Below are 19,840 nucleotides of genomic sequence, written 5' to 3'. Positions count from 1 at the left end.
GTTATAAATAAAATAGTATGAAAAACTTCGATATACAATTATTATTGCTAATTAATAATTATTCAATATTTGGTACCACATATATAATATGATAGGTCCATACATAGTGTTCTGCCTATATATGTACTGCGACAATGTAGAAACGTTTTGCAAAATATTATTGATATAGGAGTAGTTTAATAACAATATTAGTACAGAGATAACGTCACAGAAAATATAATAAAACGAATAATCATGCTGCACAACTGTTACAGACACAAAGATTGATATACTAATTATTATTATTATTATTATTATTATTATTATTACTAGAAAACTTGATACAATTCTAGCATTATCGTGATTGTGTTCTCCGTTTATAATAATTACTGTACATTTACATCCAATAACATCTATCAGATGTGGCAAAAACAAAATCACTCCCGTGTGGAAAAAAAAAACATTTACCTACAACATTTATATTACATTTTAAAGCAAGTTCTGTAGTTGTATTATGGAGAGGTTAGTTAAACACTGCGAAGTTTTGAAATGATAAACATCTATGATGTTACTACACTGTTCATCACTGTAACAAGAACGAATGTCTAACGCTCGGCTTATACCGTTCGAGGATTTATCGCTCGTGACAATTTTACCCATCATGCATGTGCGCTACCTATCGGATTATGCTATGAACTACTTGGCGCTCGAGCGAAAACGTCCGATGCAGACCTCTGGTGACTATCAACAATCAACAACTTTTTTGCGGCATTAGACTCAGTCACATTCCCTAGTGCAACAGCTGCATGGGTCCAGTAAGTAGAGCAAATATAAAATACAACCTTTGGCCAAGTTGTAAGCTGCTTTAGAAATGAAAAAACGACACTTTCCCATAATGCTGCACATTTATAGATAAATATTTTTTATACCTTCATAATAAATTATTGTTCACACAGCAAAATTTGTCATTTGAGATTGATGCTTTTCCCTCTGAATATTGTCTTTCAGTTCCTCTATTATGCGAGGATTATTTATTTATTTTTTTTTTCTGGAGGAGTGCCCATAGGCAAGCACCATAGCCTTAAGTTTACTGTGCAACTTCCTTGTTTGGGATGATTTTGAAGTCCTTTGGACCACTCTTCAAGCAAGTGATTCACTGCTCGGTGCCATCATATTGATTCGACTATGTCATCCATTCTGATAAACGTGAACAGCAATGTCTCTCCTTCCCTGTTAATATGCCACCTCTTCTGCTGCTTCATTTGACCAGAAGGCTGTTCGATACCCAGCCCCGGAACAATTTTCCCCTAGAAATTATTCAAGTCAACTTCAGGAAGCTATACCTGAAAGCAGATTTGCAGATGCAGAAATAGTTGCACAAGTAATGGAATTTGAATATCAATAAAAGAATTGTATTCCAATGGATACCATCCCATTGTGGAATCCTGGGAAACGAGAATGCGGATGTCTTAGCAAAGAAGGGCAGCACTGCTACTTACAGACCTGTTACTAAATCTACGTATTACTCTGTGAAAAGATTTATTAAATCTACATACTTAGACTTCAACAAACAAAATTTGATAACACAATCTCAAGGGAAAAAATGGAACTCTCTGCATCAAAATCCACAGTTAATTCCCGATTTACCACGAAAATCGTCTGTAGCTGCATTTAGGTTGGCAATAGGCCATGATTGTTTGGCCAAACACCTGCATAGAATTGGAATATATCAGTCCCCTAACTGTCCATTGTGCAACTCAAACCAAGAAATGGATTCGGAACACCTCAAAATCTGTGCTTCAGTGGCTGACCATGATAATATCTTTGAAAAATATTGGAGTGCAAGAGGTCAAATGACTTTATTGTCAAACGCCTGGCATTAGAAAACAACAACAACATATCTAAGAGCCTCAGTGTCATCTTAACTGTAAACTAGACAAAGAGGTTAGACAACAACTCATCAAAGCAAATCGAATGGCTAGATGTTTAAGAGATGAAACAAATATTTACAAGGAGAAATAAAACTCGAATTTATAAAGCTATTGTAAAATCCATTATAGCCTATAGGAAACAAAGAGGAAGGCAGAAAATAGGAAAGACTGGACAAAGCTGGGTTTGGAGTGAAAGACCTGCCCTTCGGCAGAACACTAAATGAATGAATGAATGAATGAATGAATGAATAGCCTATTCAGCAGAAACGAGACCGGATACAAAAAAAAATTGGGAAAAAACAGAAATGAAAATTTTAAGACATATCGATGGAAATACATTAAGAGATAGAGTAAGAAACCAAGACATAAGAGATACAATATCAAAAATATAACTGAATGGTTAAAAGAAGAAGAATAGAATGGAATGAGCATATTGATAAGATGAGAAACAGCAGAATGGTTAGAATAGCTAGAGACAGAATGCCCAAAGGGAAAAGATCAATTGGTTGCCCACGGAGACAATGGTGTGAATGACATAGAGTAACCGAGAAACATTGAAGAAAAACAGGCAATATTGCCTACTGTATATAAGAGAATAAAAATAAGAAGAAATTGTTGATAATCTTAGCAATTTTACTGTCTCCATGAATTAACAACAGTTCAGCCTTAGTTCTCGAGTGAAGTTCAATGAATTATTTATGCAGATGATTTAACTTTTTTTATCATATCATAATGACTTAATGAAATATAAAAAGGGACCGAGAACTGAGCTCTGAGGTACTCCAATACAATAGGAAGGGATTTTTCCTTTCTCTCTTAGTTCATTTGTAATCTTAAAATAATAATACAGTATTATGCTGTTTGTTACCGTATCTTTAAATACGTCATGCTGCAAGACTATTCCATCACTAGTTATAATTGCTTGATTATAATATTTATCCAGCTGTTTTCCGCACGAGAACAAAATATTTCTAGAATATTGTTGAACCCAGTTCATATGAAGACAATTTATTACCAGAGTGATATGACTTCTCTGGCTGTTATGTATATCTGTTATTAGTCCACACCTGTGGAGTAATGGTCAGCACATCTGGCCGCGAAACCAGGTGGCCCAGGTTCAAATCCCGGTCGGGGCACGTTAACTGGTTGAGGTTTTTCCGGGTTTTCCCTCAACTCAATACAAGCAAATGCTGGATAACTATCGGTGATGGACCCCAGACTCATTTCACTGGCATTATCACCTTCATATCATTCAGACGCTAAGTAACCTGAGATGTTGATACAGCGTCGTAAAATAACCCACTAAATAATCTATTATTAGGCAGTACATCTCACTTGACGATATGTCAGAGGAAGAACAATAAAATTGTTGTTTGTATACATCTGAAGTCTGATTAGTGTAGCATGTAGCTAATCGGCGATATATGCAATGGAAGGGGAAATGAACTGGCCAACTTACCCCATTATCTCCTAGTCTAGTTGGCTCATAAGTGGTGTCAGACCTGTCTTCGGACAGTTGACTAAACAGTAATATGACTGAAATTCTAATATTTAAGTTTCCTTCTAAATCATCTCGTAAATTCTGAATCAAAATAAAAAAGAACTATGCAATAATTAAGGCACATAAACTCCATTCTTTAACTGCTGTGCATTCCTTATTAATACTATTTAGTGGTATTTTCCTAATATTTTGATAGAATGTGTTGTAATTTGCATGTCTCTCATGTTATTCATTTCGTTTTTATTAAAACATAGTTTTTCTTTCTTATTAGAACAGTCTACTCGATGGAATTGTTCCACTTTATCGAAGAGCTACAGAAGAAGAGTTGGGATTATGTCCTGGAAATTGGAAATATGGTTCATATTTTACAACACTTCTAACAGAATGCACAAAGTTTCTGCCTTGGTCGCTGGAAAGGTAAATTTTGTTAATGTATTCCCTAATACAAGGTCGTGCATAAGTAGGTATACAGTAATACAATATAGTTTTATTAAGTACAAATGAGGATTACAGTTGATAACGTATCAATCAGGCAGTTAAATTGATGTCGATTGATGACATTGTAACTACGAGGCGCGTCCATAAAGTAACTTTCCCACTCGTCCCACAGCTAGCAAACCATATGTTGCGCAAAGCGACTGTGTGTACATTATAGAGTAATGTCCTGGCATGGCGCATGCGCTAGCGGAACTTCCCGAGTGCTCCCAGTAGCTTCGTTGCATCGATTGAAGATGGACGTTCCTATTCCAGCTCCCGCCACGTGTGAAGTGCGGTCAGTGATAAAGTTTTTGAATGCACAGGACATAGTGCCGAACGTCAGCTGTGCCAGGTCTATGGACCTAATGTCATGAGCAAGCAGATGGTGCGTTGCTCCACAAGGTTGTCTGTGATGATGGTTGACCTTCCACTGTGCTCCTCGTCATGCACATTTTGGCGTCCTGCTGAAAACTGTCTACAGCACTCGGGAAGTTCTGCTAGCACATGCGCCATGCCAGAACATTACTCTATACCATGGATGGGCATCGTGCCTCACTTGAGAAATAATACCTCACTGACCTTCATAGAGCTTATCGCTCTGAGTGACATCATCTTCACAGTCCCCGTCCCTCCCTCATGCAGCTCCTAGGCGTGGGCAGGTTCTATATCAGTTTCATAAGCAATATCAGTGGTGACATAATGGCATTATCAAAGCAGCGTGTACGCGTTAGAAAACGATTATTTCATGAGATATGGGAGGAAGAGTTTTTTGCTGTTTTGAAGGGGATGTATGTTATGCTCGAAAATCCTATTAGGCATTAATAAATTTAATATACAACGACATTACTCCTTATGTCATAAAGAACATGTTGAATTAGAAGGTAAGACAAATTAAATGTTATTTTTTGTACTATTCCGAAGAAAATTTATGATCTTAACATTTGCATAGTATACTAAATACGACATTATACCTTAAACACGCTGCATTAAAAGGTACGAGGAATTAAATGTTGTTTGTACGTATTATTTCCAAAAAGAAATTAAAAAAAATATCAAATGTGCGTAGAAAACGAAATATGATTTTCTGAAATTATTTTAGGTCGAGAATGTGCAAATCTATTAGTTATCTTGAGAAACGCCAGAATATTCAAGAAAATAAATGTAGACAACGTGATGGAATATTATTGGCAAGTTACGAAATTTCTCGCCTGTGATTTGAATCAATTCAATGATGGAGAAATAGTAAAGAGGTTTATGATTAAAGCTGCCGAATTAATTTGCCAAATTGAATAAAAGTTTTCGAGTCTCTCATGTTAACCAAGCGCTTTCCTAATAATTCACCACTGACCGCCTTAGCGATTACGATAAGGTGACGCAGGTCCCAGCAGTTTATATTTCCCATCCTACTCTGCAGTCTCCTCTCCTAGTAAACAAACTATTTCAAATCGAGTGCCTCACATAACCGAAAATTGTGCTCATGTATGCTCTATACAGTACACCCAGTCACTTTGCGCAACATATGGTTTGCTAGCTGTGGGACGAGTGGGAAAGTTTCTTTATGGACGTGCCTTGTAGAAGTGATAATGTAATCCTCATTTGTACTTAATAGAACTACTGGGTGTTCATTTCAAAGTGTGTCATGACGTCACTGTTGTTGGGTCACCGATTTGAAGCGAGTTTCAGCTTATATGTTAGAGAAGTTGCCTATTATTTAAGGCGTTCTTCAATTTGAACTTGAGAACATGTACGGTATAACTTGAACGTCGTAGCAACAGATGGCGGTCTGTACGGTCTGTGTGCTACCATAACCTCTTTCGAACTGTGTTTTGCGCCGGCAAGTCGTACACAGGGTATTTGTTATCATCGGTTGCATACTGTAACATTCCACAACACAAATCAAATGCTCCATGTCCATGTTGACCGTCGAAGTTAATGTCAACAAAAACGTAAGTAATCGTTTTAACCCTCTCCCCATATCCCGACAGTACGTATTTCCAAACAGTTCACATTCGTGCCACTACCAGTGTTACCGTACGTATTGGTATGTACTCTTCAGAATGAACGCCGTACTTGCTAGGCAACTTCTCTGCCTCATAGGTTATACACCTCTGCGGAAGTGTAGGAAGATTGAATTCTCTAGGCTCATCGGCTAGCCACATGACGGCATACAGCGAGCCATGACACACTTTGAACTGAACACCCAGTATATTATATTACTGTATATCTACTTATGCACCATTCTGTATGTTAAGCTGTGTTGTGTGTTTCATTGTGTTATATTACATTATTATTATTATTATTATTATTATTATTATTATTATTATTATTATTATTATTATTATATTATTTCGAATAAGATAATATCTATGAAACAACATCCAATAATGTATTAAATTGTGTTAATATTAGGTATATCTGTGTGGAGCTGTATTTTTGAGGTTTGCATATGATCCAGGTAATAAAATCTATTGCAAATTTATCTTTATAAAAGTAATAGAGTCGAGTGTCCACTCTTATCCACGATGTTAAAAAATACCATTACAAATTTGCAGAAATGACTTATTAGACAGCAGTGGCGGCTCCTGCATATTTCTTAAGAGGAGGAAAGAAGTTAACTGCACAAAGTGACACCTTCTTGAGAGAAACAAGCTACAAATTAGCCTACATGCATACATGTAAGACCAGATAGTATTCGGGTTGGGTTCACTTTTGTGTAGCAATAATCTGTTCTTGTAAACTGAGTTTCCTAAATAATTGTCCATAATATATTGTTTTCACTTCCACTCATTGTTGAATAATTGCACAAATTAACCGTTACAAGGAAATTCACAACCTCGCAGCATTTTCGTGTACACTACAGCATCACATGTGTTGGAAGAGACCAGCTACTAACACCTAACCAGAACCGTTTTACGGAAATGGGAATGGAAAATAATCTGAGGAAAGCAAGAGCACTGCACCCACCCACGTGGTCTGTGTTGCCACATGTACATTTTACATGTTCAGTATCACATACTTTTGAAGAATGTCAGTTCTTGTAAAGTCATACTACCATTATTTTTCAAAGCTGCCCTTTACCAATTAATTTTTTTTAAGTTAAAAATAATTTAGTGTGGAGTACTTTCAATTTCAAATACATTTGTACAAAACTGACAACTTGGCTGTTGTCCTGTCTAGTAGACAATGAATGGAAGTGAATTTCAGTGGCCAAAATGATCTACGATACTAACGTAGAACTACTTCCTCTTTGTTTTATACAAACCCAACTTCAACTTTCAAATATCCTCGAAAGTTTCAAACCATGAATATAGCTTATATAAAGTGCAATGAATAATATATTTTCATTTATAATTTTAAAAAAGTTTATATGGTGTCTTATAACTTTGCGTTAAAACTGTTTTTATTGTGCCTCCTCCAAGATGTGTTAGTCTGGTTGAATGCAACATCGTTAGATGGCAGCGGTAGCGAGCTTGCTGCACGACCAGTCGGTTTCTATTTCCCGCCCATGCGCTGATTCAGAGGAGGATCTCCTCCCTCTCCGTTCATTTACTTGCTTTAAACTCTGCTTCTTTCTCTGGCCACTAGTGCGATGTTGTCTATGTGTGTTAACTGCAGTAAAGGAGGAATGGATTAGCTTTTTTCCACACAAACAATCTCGCATCCTCACAGTTTTCTACAGAACATGAGCACGCGTCGTTTAAAACTCGATCGACCAAGGTTTACTTATAGCTGTGAACTTAAAAATTATCGAATCTTACTCGAATTTTAAGGCACATATTTTATTTGGTATTTACTTTCAGAAGAAGAAAAATGTGAGGAGAACGTTCCTCCCTTCCCTCTCCTGAGGAACCGCTACTGTTAGACAGAAATGCATAAGAAGATTCCTATACACCCATGTTCCACAACGAAAGGTTACAGTTACAGACACCTGATATCACTTCAGTAGATGTTCAAAATGCATCTCACCCATATTCATACAAGCTTACGCTAGAGGGGGGGGGGGGGGTGAACATCTCTATCATTTCCCAAAATATGTTACACATCTCTTCAGTACGTTTTCGCAAGACACCCACATCAGATACTGGGGTCGAATACCCTACACAATTCAAGTAGTCCCACAAAAAATAATCTAGTGGGTTGAAGTATGGTGACTGGGGGGGATAGCCATGTGATAGGTCATCACGTCCTATACAATGACAAGGAAAAACATGCTCCAGGTGGTGTTGTACATTGTGCTGGAAATAGGCAGATGTCCCGTCATTCATGAACCACATGATCTGTCATATCAAGAATCATTAAATATTACGTCTGTTTTTAATGTATCTTTCTATTCCAGATTTGAGAGAGCAGGTGGTAAAGTGGTCAAGAAAACAGTCACAGATTTCCGGGAGTTGGAACACCATTTCGACATAGTGGTAAACTGTGCTGGAATTGGAGCCAAGTTCCTATGTTCTGACAATAAGTTGGTTCCAATAAGAGGACAAGTTATTAAGGTCAGCTATATTAATTTGCTTTATATTTGAAGCGTGCATTTCCATAACGTTGTAAGTGCCGAAACCGGGAGAATCTATTTTTTCACATATATCAGTTGCAGGTGCCATGTTTGACAATATTACGAAAGGTTATGAAGAAAGTGCTGCTCCAAGTAATGAAGTAGTGCACTTTCAGGTTGTGCAAGTTACAACGTTGTATGTACCGGTACTGTATAAAACTATTTTTGCTCCTACTGTAAACTTTACAAATTGGCACTTAAAACGTTCTGAAAATGCACACTTCATTTATATTAAAGTTCATAAAATTTGCTAATGGTCATTTATCCATTTATAACTCCTACACTGTTCATATACAACTCTCTAGAAATATAAATTTTTCCTCGCACTAAATTGTTTTGGAAATACAGGGTTCGACCGAATGATCTCCCTGATTTGAAACATACCGGTAAATAAAAAGAACAATATAATAATAATAATAATAATAATAATAATAATAATAATTCTTTATTTATACTGGCAGAGTTAAGGCCATAGGGCCTTCTCTTACACTCTACCAGGTCATAAAGTATTCAAGCAGTTAAAATTTAACAAAAAGTTACAGAACAGAATACTAACATATTACAAAGAGAAATAATAATAGCATAATAAAATCGATACTAAACAACATGGAAATAATACCATAATAGAAAAAAAAAAAAGAAAGTAAAATATATTGGAATATAGCAAAAGCAACTCATTTAGCACAAATGGTTAATATGGAAACCGTAAGGAAGGCTATAACAAAATAGAATATAATAAAATAATAAAAAAAAGGTAAAGATATCCCCGTAACATGCCATGAAGGCATTTGGGGGGCATGGAGGTAGAGCCCCATGCTTTCCATGACCTCGGCACTAGAATGAGGTGGTGTGGTCGGCACCACGCTCTGGCCGCCTTTTACCCCCGGGAAAGACCCGGTACTCAATTTTATAGGAGGCTGAAAGAAAAAAAAAATTAAATTAAATAAAATTCACAATAGAAGGCTACGATAATAAATTCGTCAGCTGATAAAGGGAACAAAAAGGGGAAAGGAAGGAAAAGAAATATATAGCCTATATGTTTACATAACTATCGCAGAGAAAAGGGCTTGTAACTGGAAGGAATCTGAGTTGAAAAAGTGCAATTTTAATTTATTTTTGAAACTAGACAGTGTCCGACAGTCTCTGACATGTTGTGGTAGAGAATTCCAGAGATGAGCTGCGGAGACGGTGAAAGATGAGTAGAAGGATGTTCTGTGTTTAGGAATGGAGAGTGTGATATGGTATTGTGAGCGAGTATCTATTTCGTGATATGAGGACAAATGTTGAAATGTCCTATTCAGAATTTTAATTTACCATCTTACAGAAGAACGCTTACCATTTTGACATCACTTTTTTCTAAAGATAATATCATCCAAATGGTTGGCCTGACGAGCTATACATTCCTGAAACAGTGACTGTGCGTCCTTCTTCCTTGCTGGCAAAAGAGCAGTTTGTGTCGAAATTATCGTCTTCTTGGCACAGCATATCGTCTTCTGTTCCATCCAATGAATCGGTAATCCCACACTTCATAAAGCTACAAATGCTATCGCTTCAAGATCAGGGAACCAACCTTGCTGCAAATAATACCCGAACCCCAATTTTTGCAAAAAATGTGCGGAGATTATTTGAGTATATACGGTACTAGGGCAATAGAGTATTTCCCTAATAATTTGTCCTGGATCTCTCACATGCTATGTTGTTAATTAGTAATAAGTGGGGGAGATTTATAACAGCACATTAGAATAAACAGGTAAGTATCAAACGATTTTTATGTTGAAAGCCTAGATCATATATACCCAGATAGGTCGACCTTATAGGCTTTGAGGTTAACAACTTTTGTCAGGTTTACTATGCTGCCATCCACATACGGAGTCACGTCATAATTCCCATTTGAATTGCATTAGCGACTGTACTGCCATCTCGTGTTCGTTTACGGCAGACGGGTGGCGATCCTGGCGGTTGTTCTCTTCAAAGTGCTGCCGATTTTAACATAACGATGAGTTATCTGTTAAATATATGATCTAGGTTAAAAGTATTGTAGCTGCAAACTAAAATAATGTGTTTATACATCTTGATTACACAACTTTTAACACAATGTCACTTCGGAATATATATTATATGTCTTTCTCGTGTTAAATTCTATCGTACCTGGTTAACATGTTTCGGTCTGTTATGGGCCTTGTTCAGAACTGGTTGTTGCTGGTCTTGGCGCCTTTTGTTTTGTTTCCTGTGGGGGTGTGTTTGTGTAGTGTAATGTGGAGTCAAAGAGTGTGTGTTCTGAAATTGAGTTGTGTGTTGAGAATTTCATTTGGATGTATTTTTGTGTGTCTGTATGTGTTTATCACTATATAGGCCTACACCACATAGAAGCTGTGAAGCAAAAGAAAATTGTGCCTTCTTTGGTGTAGCTTTTCTCGAAAAATACCATTTTTTTTATAGATGGTTCTGGATTCCAGCATTGCAGAGGTGGACCGTTTATGTTTGTGAACATCAAAAGAGAACAGCAAGAAATGATTAAGATCAGTACAGATTTCCATATACACCCATACACCCAGTGGCGGCTCGTGATAAAATATTATATGTGTTCACAATTTTGTGTTCCAAAATCGAAGAGAATTTGAAATCGTACGTTTTTAGCCTAATATGAAATGTCATGATTCCAATGTTTCACTGTCGAAAAAACTGTATATAAATTCAAAACAACATATAATAATAATAATAATAATAATAATAATAATAATAATAATAATGAAACCTAGTCTTTTTATTTCCAATTTTTCCTGGAAAGCCAGTTTACCCAGTTCTTTACTCTTCAAAATTACTTGAACAGAGTTCATTGTTTACGTTTGTTAAAAATTAATACATAAAACAATTTACAAAAGCGTGTGTTCAGTAATATATTTTGATTCACAACACACTGATACAATATAGCCTATACCAGTATACTGTAATCCCATTCGCATAGATTGATTACTATACATACATGCCAGTAAATATTATTCTTAAATAATATATACCACCATACAGATATTTAAATTCATACACCATCACATTCAGCCAGCACGTCTCTGAAAGACAAACTATGCTATATGCCGACACTGAAGTATAGTAATTTAAAAACTACACTCTCATAGCAGCACTGTACACACATCCACATGAAGTAAACATTCCGACAGTGAGATGCTGGCATCTGCAGGCTAAAATACAGACTAATTAAATTTTCTCCTCGATATATAGCACGTAAATGATAGGCATCGATGCACCTGACATCTGTAGGATAGATTCACTGTTCACTTAATGCTTTGTGCTCTTGACGAGTCATAAGCAGGAGCGAAAGACAATTTTCTCCCGCGCATGCGTGAAATTCCTGTAACCTTCTTGAAAAGACAATTCTGTCTGACGTCGGGGTTGTATCCAGTGTGGCTTAGTGGATAAAGCATCAGCACGTAGAGCTGAAAACCCGGGTTCAAATCCCGGCGCCGGAGAGAATTTTTCTCCGTTCCATTACTCTTTCATTCTTGAAAAGAGCACGGCTTGTACGTGAACGGATGTTGCCAAGTTCACATAAGAAGTTTATGCAAAATGCGGGAAGTTTAAAATACTCGATTCTGATATTATACATCCCCACTACGCCAATACGGTATTAAATAATAAAACTAGTCGTGCATTAATGGAAACAAGGTGTTCACGTGCTCTTGTGCTCTTATTGACGCACCGCCACTGCATACACCATATGGGCGAAGTTTTCTCTTCCTCATAGTTCATTAAAAATTCTAGGTTCCCATATTATGCTGTATGGCCCTCAAGACAGCATTGGTCACGACATATTTTATTATCACATCTTGCCTGTGAATGTTGCAGATGCGTGCTCCTTGGATCAAGACTTTCTTCTATGCTGAACAAGATACATATGTGATTCCACGCTCTGATGGAGTAATAATGGGTGGATGTCGTCATTACGACAGCTATGACGTCAGTCTCAGCCCTTATGATAGTGCAGCTATAAGGGAAAGGTGCTTCAAGCTCATCCCAAGTCTCCAGAAAGCTTCATTTATAAAAGAACGTGCTGGACTTCGCCCTCATCGCAGCATCGTTAGAGTGGAACCAGAGGTTCTGAACACAGGTCTTGGGAAATTGAAGGTAACAGTAAACAATAAAAAAAACTCACATAATCTAGATGTATATAATCAGGGCTGGGCAGTATTTGAAATACATTTGTATTTTGTAATTTGTAAGGATTTTCGAAAGTATTTTGTATTTAAATACATAAAATTGATGTATTTTGTATTTCAAATACTCAAAATACTTTTTTTTATTCTTCTTGTTCTTCAAGATTTGGATTTGAAGAATGAACTTTTGTCTTATTTGCCTACCCATTTCAGTTGTGCTAGCCATACACTTAGTTTTCTTGCCACAACTGATTTCCTTAATGCCATAAAGAAATCTCTAACAGCATCAAGGATCCATCACCCAACACTTGCTAAATGTTCAGCATTATGGAATGTGTCTAGGAGATTCAAATACTCAGAAATTATATCAGATGTCTTGAAATATTCATTAAAGTTTCCTTGCCCAACTCGATGGAATTCTCTTTATGACTCATGCCCACGTGCATCAACATCAGTTAGTGTAACCACCGGTTAAAATTGTCACCTAACCTCTGGTTAAGCATTTTTACAGTGGATCGACCTCGGTTACGACTTAAATAGGAGGTTAACCACAGTAATCTCTAACCGGCCATATTCGAGCGGTTAAAAGAGATAACCAGTGATTAGTAGACCAAGTAAAGCAAAATGGCGGCCAGAGCCACAGATGTTTATTTCGAAGACGATTATTATTATACAGTACTTGAATTACTTGGACAGAGCGTGAGCGTGAAGTTTCTATAGTGGAAAGAGAGAATTCTTACGAGGAATTAGGTGACAGAAAATTTCAGGAGGGATTTCGTTTATCAAAATCTACAAATGGATCACTTGAAATAACACAAAAAGTCATATTTCTCCTATGGTTCGGCTGCTTGTATTACGATTCTATGTAACTGATATTTTCTGTATTTTGAGAGGGAATACTCGAATATCTCTTTCTCTATGTCACTGGCTGAACAAAGAGAGGTTATTTATGGATCTTAGGATAATGAACAGTTCTCTCGTGTAAATGAGGTGCTTGATCGTATACACATTCCTATTAATCTTCTGCATCCTTTTCCTTTATAGATATTCCATCTTTTTATATAATATATTTAAATTCTAGTAATTAAGTCTAGCGACACTTCAACCACACATTGGGATATAATCATTTTTGCATTTAATTTTCTATTTTGTACGATTTTAACCTAACAGTAAAGAAATGCAACTCGCAAATATAACAGCGCCCAAAGGCAAACAAATGCAAAGCGAAAATGTAGGACACGTTCATTTCGATGTAGAACTGAGTGAGCGCAGTCATTTTTAGACGTTGACTATTATCTTTACAGTGGTATGGATGCTTTCCTTTAGTCATTTTGTAGAAACAGTACACCAGCATAGACTTTACTCTGGTTAAATGAGATGTCAACTAGCCATGTTTAAGTAATCTGTGATTATGAATGGTGCACACAAATTACATTTTAACCACTGTTACTGTTTAACCGTCGTTTCATAATCTACGATTACTGCGTTTTTAACCGATGTTGATACACTTCGCCATCAATCTCTCAAATATTGCAATTCAAACATGATATAACCAGTATAATATGTGAAAAACTGGGATTGCCAACCTTCAAAGATGTTGAGTTTCAGTACCTTGAAGAATATTGTGCAGTTCTGAAACCCATTGCCGTAGCCCTTTATTTAATGCAAATGAGAAGACGTGCTATTACTGCCAACTTTTGTCCACTTTAATTTCCCTTAAAAACAGATTACATATTCTGTTACCTAGTAATCTATGCCATCTATTCCAAGTAACTCCAATCCTAATATGTTCACTTTCATCAAGATTTAAAGTGATGTTTGATCTGATCCCAGAAGAAAATTGAGCTATTTTGGCAGCTTGCTCCACCCATCATTGAAGATGAGATGGCTACCTGACACTGCCTCACTAAATGATAAGAAGAGGACACAGAATATGTGTGTGAAATCAGCTGAGCAGTTGTCTGCTACATCTTTGGTCAGTTCAGATGATGAAGACGATGAAAACAATTTTTATGTTTTCAAGTCAAGTAAAACAGACTTTGAAAAGCAAAAAGAAAAGAGCTTGTCTGCTGTGGAGTATGAGTTCATACAATTCTTCAATGGCAAAGGGACAACCCTGTGCACTCTAGAGAATTACCCAACAGTGAAACAAGCTTTTATAAATATAATACAAGTTTGTGTTCCTCTACGCCTGTAGAAAGACTGTTCTGTTTTGCAGGATTTATTCATTCCCAAGCAAGGGGATCCTTATCTTATGAACATTTGAGGAACTAGTTGTTTTGAAAGAGAGCAGTAATTATCCATATGTAGCATAATTTCATTGATGACTGGGAAAAGGAAGAATATTCAGTTACAGTGTTTATATAAAACTTCGAGGTAAAAATACTTTTAATGTTAATATAATATTTTAGATTTTCAGTACGGTAATATTCTTATTTCTTTAGGCCTATATATTGTATTGAGTATTTGAAATACAAACGTATTTTGGTTAATTTTTTTAAAGTATTTTGTATTGTATTTCAAATACAATTATTTGAAGTATTTTGTATCTGTATTTGAAATACTTGGATGTCAATATTTTGCCCAGCCCTGTATATAATGAACTATGTTCAAAGTAAATATAGAGATATAAACCATACATATAAAAATTTGCTTTATACGCAAGCTGTAAAATAATAATAATAATAATAATAATAATAATAATAATAATAATAATAATAATAATAATAATAATAATAATAATAATAATAATCCTTTAGAGGAATGAGTTGAGGATCTAGAAACAAGGGAAATAGTTTATTTAAACGCATGATAGGTCTTCATTAGTTCTCGAATTTCAATTACTTTTATGTTTCATATTAATATGTAATCAACTGATCATGAACTAGTAAATATTTACAAACGAATGTTGTATTAGAATGCTGTGAAGATTGTTATTATGTTGTTGATCGAGCTGAAGATGTAGACCAGCGGTCGTCAGCACAGAGCACCCTGGGGCTAGCGTCTCTTACCTCCAGAGAACACAGTGCACCTTGGTGCACTCGTAGCTGCTAGCGGGTATGCTCTCTACCTCTTCATGCTGCACGACGGGGCACACGGGACGGCTCCGCTTACCCTTTGCACATTTCAGCGAATGCTGACGACCACTGATGTAGACTATTCAAATTGATTGGACCTTTCATTTTGACTGAAAGATTGACAAGAAAATCAATCATACTGTGATATTTTGACCCAACATCTTAATGGCTTACTGAAAGAAATTCCATTTGGTACTATACACCATATGTGGTTCATGCATGATTGAGCACCGACTTAATTTTGTGTTGCTGCTAGAAACATAAATCAACGTACCTAAAACTAATGGATAAGTCCTGACCTCTTCATTCTGACTTTTACATATGGAGTCATTTGAAACCCCATTATATTACATTCAAAATTATTAGCAGCATTGAAATACTTTGCGAACATGTTGAACAAAAATGTCTACAGACATAACAAAATCTCGGTCATTTGAGAGTGGGATAGTCCATGATAAAGTATTTAGAAGCTGCAAGAGCTGTGATGTGAATTTTGAATTTTTTCTCTAAAGACAAACATGAGAACGGAAATGTTTTTAAAATAAATGTATTTAAATGTGAGCATTCACAATTAACGAGAAGCTTGCTGGAGCCCAGGAACGGGAATGGAGAGTTGGCCAAGTTTTAACTTTGCCTTTCTCGTTTCCAATTCACAGCCTACTAGATTTATTCTGCTGTCATCAAAAAGCTATTTGGTCGTCGTATATTTTGTAGCAAGGAGCCCGTGACATAATTTCTTGTCCATTCATTGCTTGTAAATTCAGTAGAATCACTTTCCATATATGCTACTGTATATGTGTCCAGACTACCACGTGAACTGAATTCTTAAATATTTCGTGTCTTAAATTTCAAAGTTTGTTTACCCGTGTTTATGCTGGCTGGCTTGTACTCATGAGAGAATGCCATTGGTCAGGCGTACACAAATATCAGAATGCTTAATATCGACTTCGCATATTGAAGTCTGCTGAGTTAGCTCTGTGGTAGCGTGTCTGCCTCCAGACTAGCCAGCCCGGGTTCGATTCCCAGCGGGGTCAGAAATTTTCTTGTAAAATTTCTACCTCAGGACTAGGAAAGATGGCGGTGTACAACTTTTGATCACTAAATTGTGCACCAATATGCCTGGGTTAAATCCCAAATCTCTCCGCAGTGCATATGAAGAGGAGGCATATGTTACTGTTGATAGTGATTCATCCATCAGCTGGGGATGTTAAGCTTGGTGCTATTCCACAAGAGTAGGCTACATGCCGGCACCGGGTTTCCCCTTCTCCCTTCCTCACCTTCATCATCATTCTCACCCATTCCCTACACTACACTTACACGAACACTTAACATACACTCAGCCTAATACACAACATAATTCTTCACAGATACACATCATGCATAACGTGGCCCACTGAAGTGGTGTGCAATTTGAAAATGGGTCACAGTCCTGCCACTGTCCACAGTATGCGAAACTCGAATCACGCAAAGTGAAGTGGGTAGGCATTAGACACACATACACACTCACACTTTACATATATTTACTGATACACGTATCGATATGCATAATCGTTTCTGTTTTCGGTTTATTGTGAATCAAAAATCTTTACGTTCATGTTCTTTGCTTCCTATTCTCGTTCTGGTTCTCGATCCTGGTTTATTGTGGACTAGCCATCAGTTATTCATAGATTTCAAAAAGGCATATGACTCGGTTAAGAGGGAAGTATTATATGATATTCTTATTGAATTTGGTATTCCCAAGAAACTAGTTCGATTAATTAAAATGTGTCTCAGTGAAACATACAGCAGAGTCCGTATAGGTCAGTTTCTATCTGATGCTTTTCCAATTCACTGCGGGCTAAAGCAGGGAGATGCACTATCACCTTTACTTTTTAACTTCGCTCTAGAATATGCCATTAGGAAAGCAGGGTTTGGAATTGAACGGGTTACATCAGCTTCTTGTCTATGCAGATGACATGAATATGTTAGGAGAAAATACAGAAACGATTAGGGAAAACATGGAAATTTTACTTGAAGCAAGTAAAGCGGTCGGTTTGGAAGTAAATCCCAAAAAGACAAAGTATATGATTATGTCTCGTGACCAGAATATTGTACGAAATGGAAATATAAAAATTGGAGATTTATCCTTCGAAGAGGTGGAAAAATTAAAATATCTTGGAGCAACAGTAACAAATATAAATGGCACTCGGGAGGAAATTAAACGCAGAATAAATATGGGAAATGTGTGTTATTCGGTTGAGAAGCTCTTATCATCCAGTCTGCTGTCCAAAAATCTGAAAGTTAGAATTTATAAAACAGTTATATTACCGGTTCTTCTGTATGGTTGTGAAACTTGGACTCTCACTCTGAGAGAGGAACATAGGTTAAGGGTGTTTGAGAATAAGTTGCTTAGGAAAATATTTGGGGCTAAGCGGGATGAAGTTACAGGAGAATGGAGAAAGTTACACAACACAGAACTGCACGCATTGTATTCTTCACCTAACATAATCAGGAACTTAAAATCCAGACGTTTGAGATGGGCACATATAGGCGAATTCAGAAATGCATATAGAGTGTTAGTTGGGAGACTGGAGGGAAAAAGACCTTTAGGGAGGCCGAGATGTAGATGGGAGGATAATATTAAAATGGATATGAGGGAGGTGGGGTGTGATGATAGAGACTGAATTAATCTTGCACAGGATAGGGACCGATGGCGGGCTTATGTGAGGGCGGCAATGAACCTTCGGGTTCCTTAAAAGCCATTTGTAAGTAAGTAAGCCTTAAATATAAAATTGGCTCTCTGTACTTCTATGCAGGTGTAAGACTTGAACAATGAGATGATTGCAATGGGACACAAACATTAGAATTGAAATTTCTTAAAACCATTAAGACCTAGAGAAAAACATGCCTTTGAACTTATATTAATATAAATGAACTTGCAGTATATGTAATTAATTTCCAATTCAGACTTTAAGAAAGTGTCACATATTTATTTTGCAGATTGTACACAATTATGGGCATGGAGGTTACGGTGTAACATCTGCACCAGGAACTGCCAAGCATGCTGTGAAGCTGGTGCGGGAACTCCACTCATCTACCTTCAGTCATAGCAAGTTGTAACTCTTCCTGATAGGTTTCGTTCTTGTCATTGCCCTTTCAGATTCTTTTAGTTCAGCGTTCTCATCTCTGAAACTTATACTTTGTAGAAAAGTTTCCTTTTCACACTCTAAAAATGTATCGAGCCAATGGGTTGATGAAGTATAGATACTTCGTTTTTTTAAGTATCCAGGTACTTCCATTTTACAGAAATCAAGTTCAGCTCATAAAAAAAAGTCAAAACTTACCGAGAACTTTCTTAGTGCTAGAGTTGTTATACTGTAAAATATTTAGGAAACTCGTGTCCTGAAAGAAGGAATTACTTTAAGTAATAAAGATATTGAAAGATATTAATTTTTGTTAATGGTATGTTTTAAGTTACATATTTTCAAATGATTCATTTTATTCCATGCAGTAAGGCCACTGTTTTGTTTTGAAGTTATTTAATAGTATTTCGGAATTTTAATAAAAATGTATGTGGTAGAGATGTCTTCCTTTAGTTTCCCGCATTCTATTTGTACAATATGAAGTACCTTAATAAAACAAATTCACCCGACTTTACAGAAGTTTTGTGTATGTTTCTGTCTAATCCATTTCATCAAAATCTATGCTTGCTTTGCATAAATATACGTTTCACCTACTGAATAAAATTTGAAACTTACATTTTACAGAAATTGTTCCTTATAGTTTAAACATTAGTTATGCGATCAACGTTAATATTTAGAAAGTCATACGTATAGCAGAACATCAAAGCTAGCAAATTTTCTATGTTTAGTTATTCTTAGATCTGTTGTGTGTGCATTACTCTCATGTTTATTTACTATTCTGGACATAGTCAGTACTTCCGTAAGCCAGACAGTATGTTCAAGTAGATCTGAATTAGTATAGTGTAAAAATGTATAGAACTTGTAACATATTGACTATTTCAATATTATCGGTCTTACTAATAAAAACTCTATATACAGACGTTTAACTGGCTTATACTTATACAATGAGTAGCTCGTTTATAAGTCGTGTGTAAATTCCTTACTAATAATCAGTACATACGTCGTGTATAACAGTACAACTGTTACACAGAT

The 19,840-nt window shown here is 36.3% G+C and overlaps 1 protein-coding gene across 4 annotated transcripts in view; it reads left to right on the top strand.

The window, feature by feature from the left end:
- Daao1 (D-amino acid oxidase 1) overlaps positions 1-19,317 on the top strand; it is a 51,228-nt gene extending 31,911 nt beyond the window's left edge. For all 4 annotated transcript variants that reach the window (XM_069845163.1, XM_069845162.1, XM_069845161.1 and 1 more), the window contains exons 4-7: positions 3,683-3,828; positions 8,225-8,381; positions 12,302-12,580; positions 18,666-19,317. In XM_069845163.1, coding sequence (XP_069701264.1) covers positions 3,683-3,828; positions 8,225-8,381; positions 12,302-12,580; positions 18,666-18,785 — 702 coding nt within the window. In that variant the 3' untranslated portion in view covers positions 18,786-19,317. The remainder of the gene's footprint in view (positions 1-3,682; positions 3,829-8,224; positions 8,382-12,301; positions 12,581-18,665) is intronic.
- The last annotated feature ends 523 nt before the right edge of the window (positions 19,318-19,840 follow it).

The sequence above is a fragment of the Periplaneta americana genome, chromosome 14 (assembly GCF_040183065.1).
Source record: "Periplaneta americana isolate PAMFEO1 chromosome 14, P.americana_PAMFEO1_priV1, whole genome shotgun sequence".
NCBI lineage: Eukaryota > Metazoa > Arthropoda > Insecta > Blattodea > Blattidae > Periplaneta > Periplaneta americana.
The sequence above is the reverse complement of the archived record's forward strand: the minus strand, read 5'-3'. Positions and strand labels throughout refer to the sequence as shown.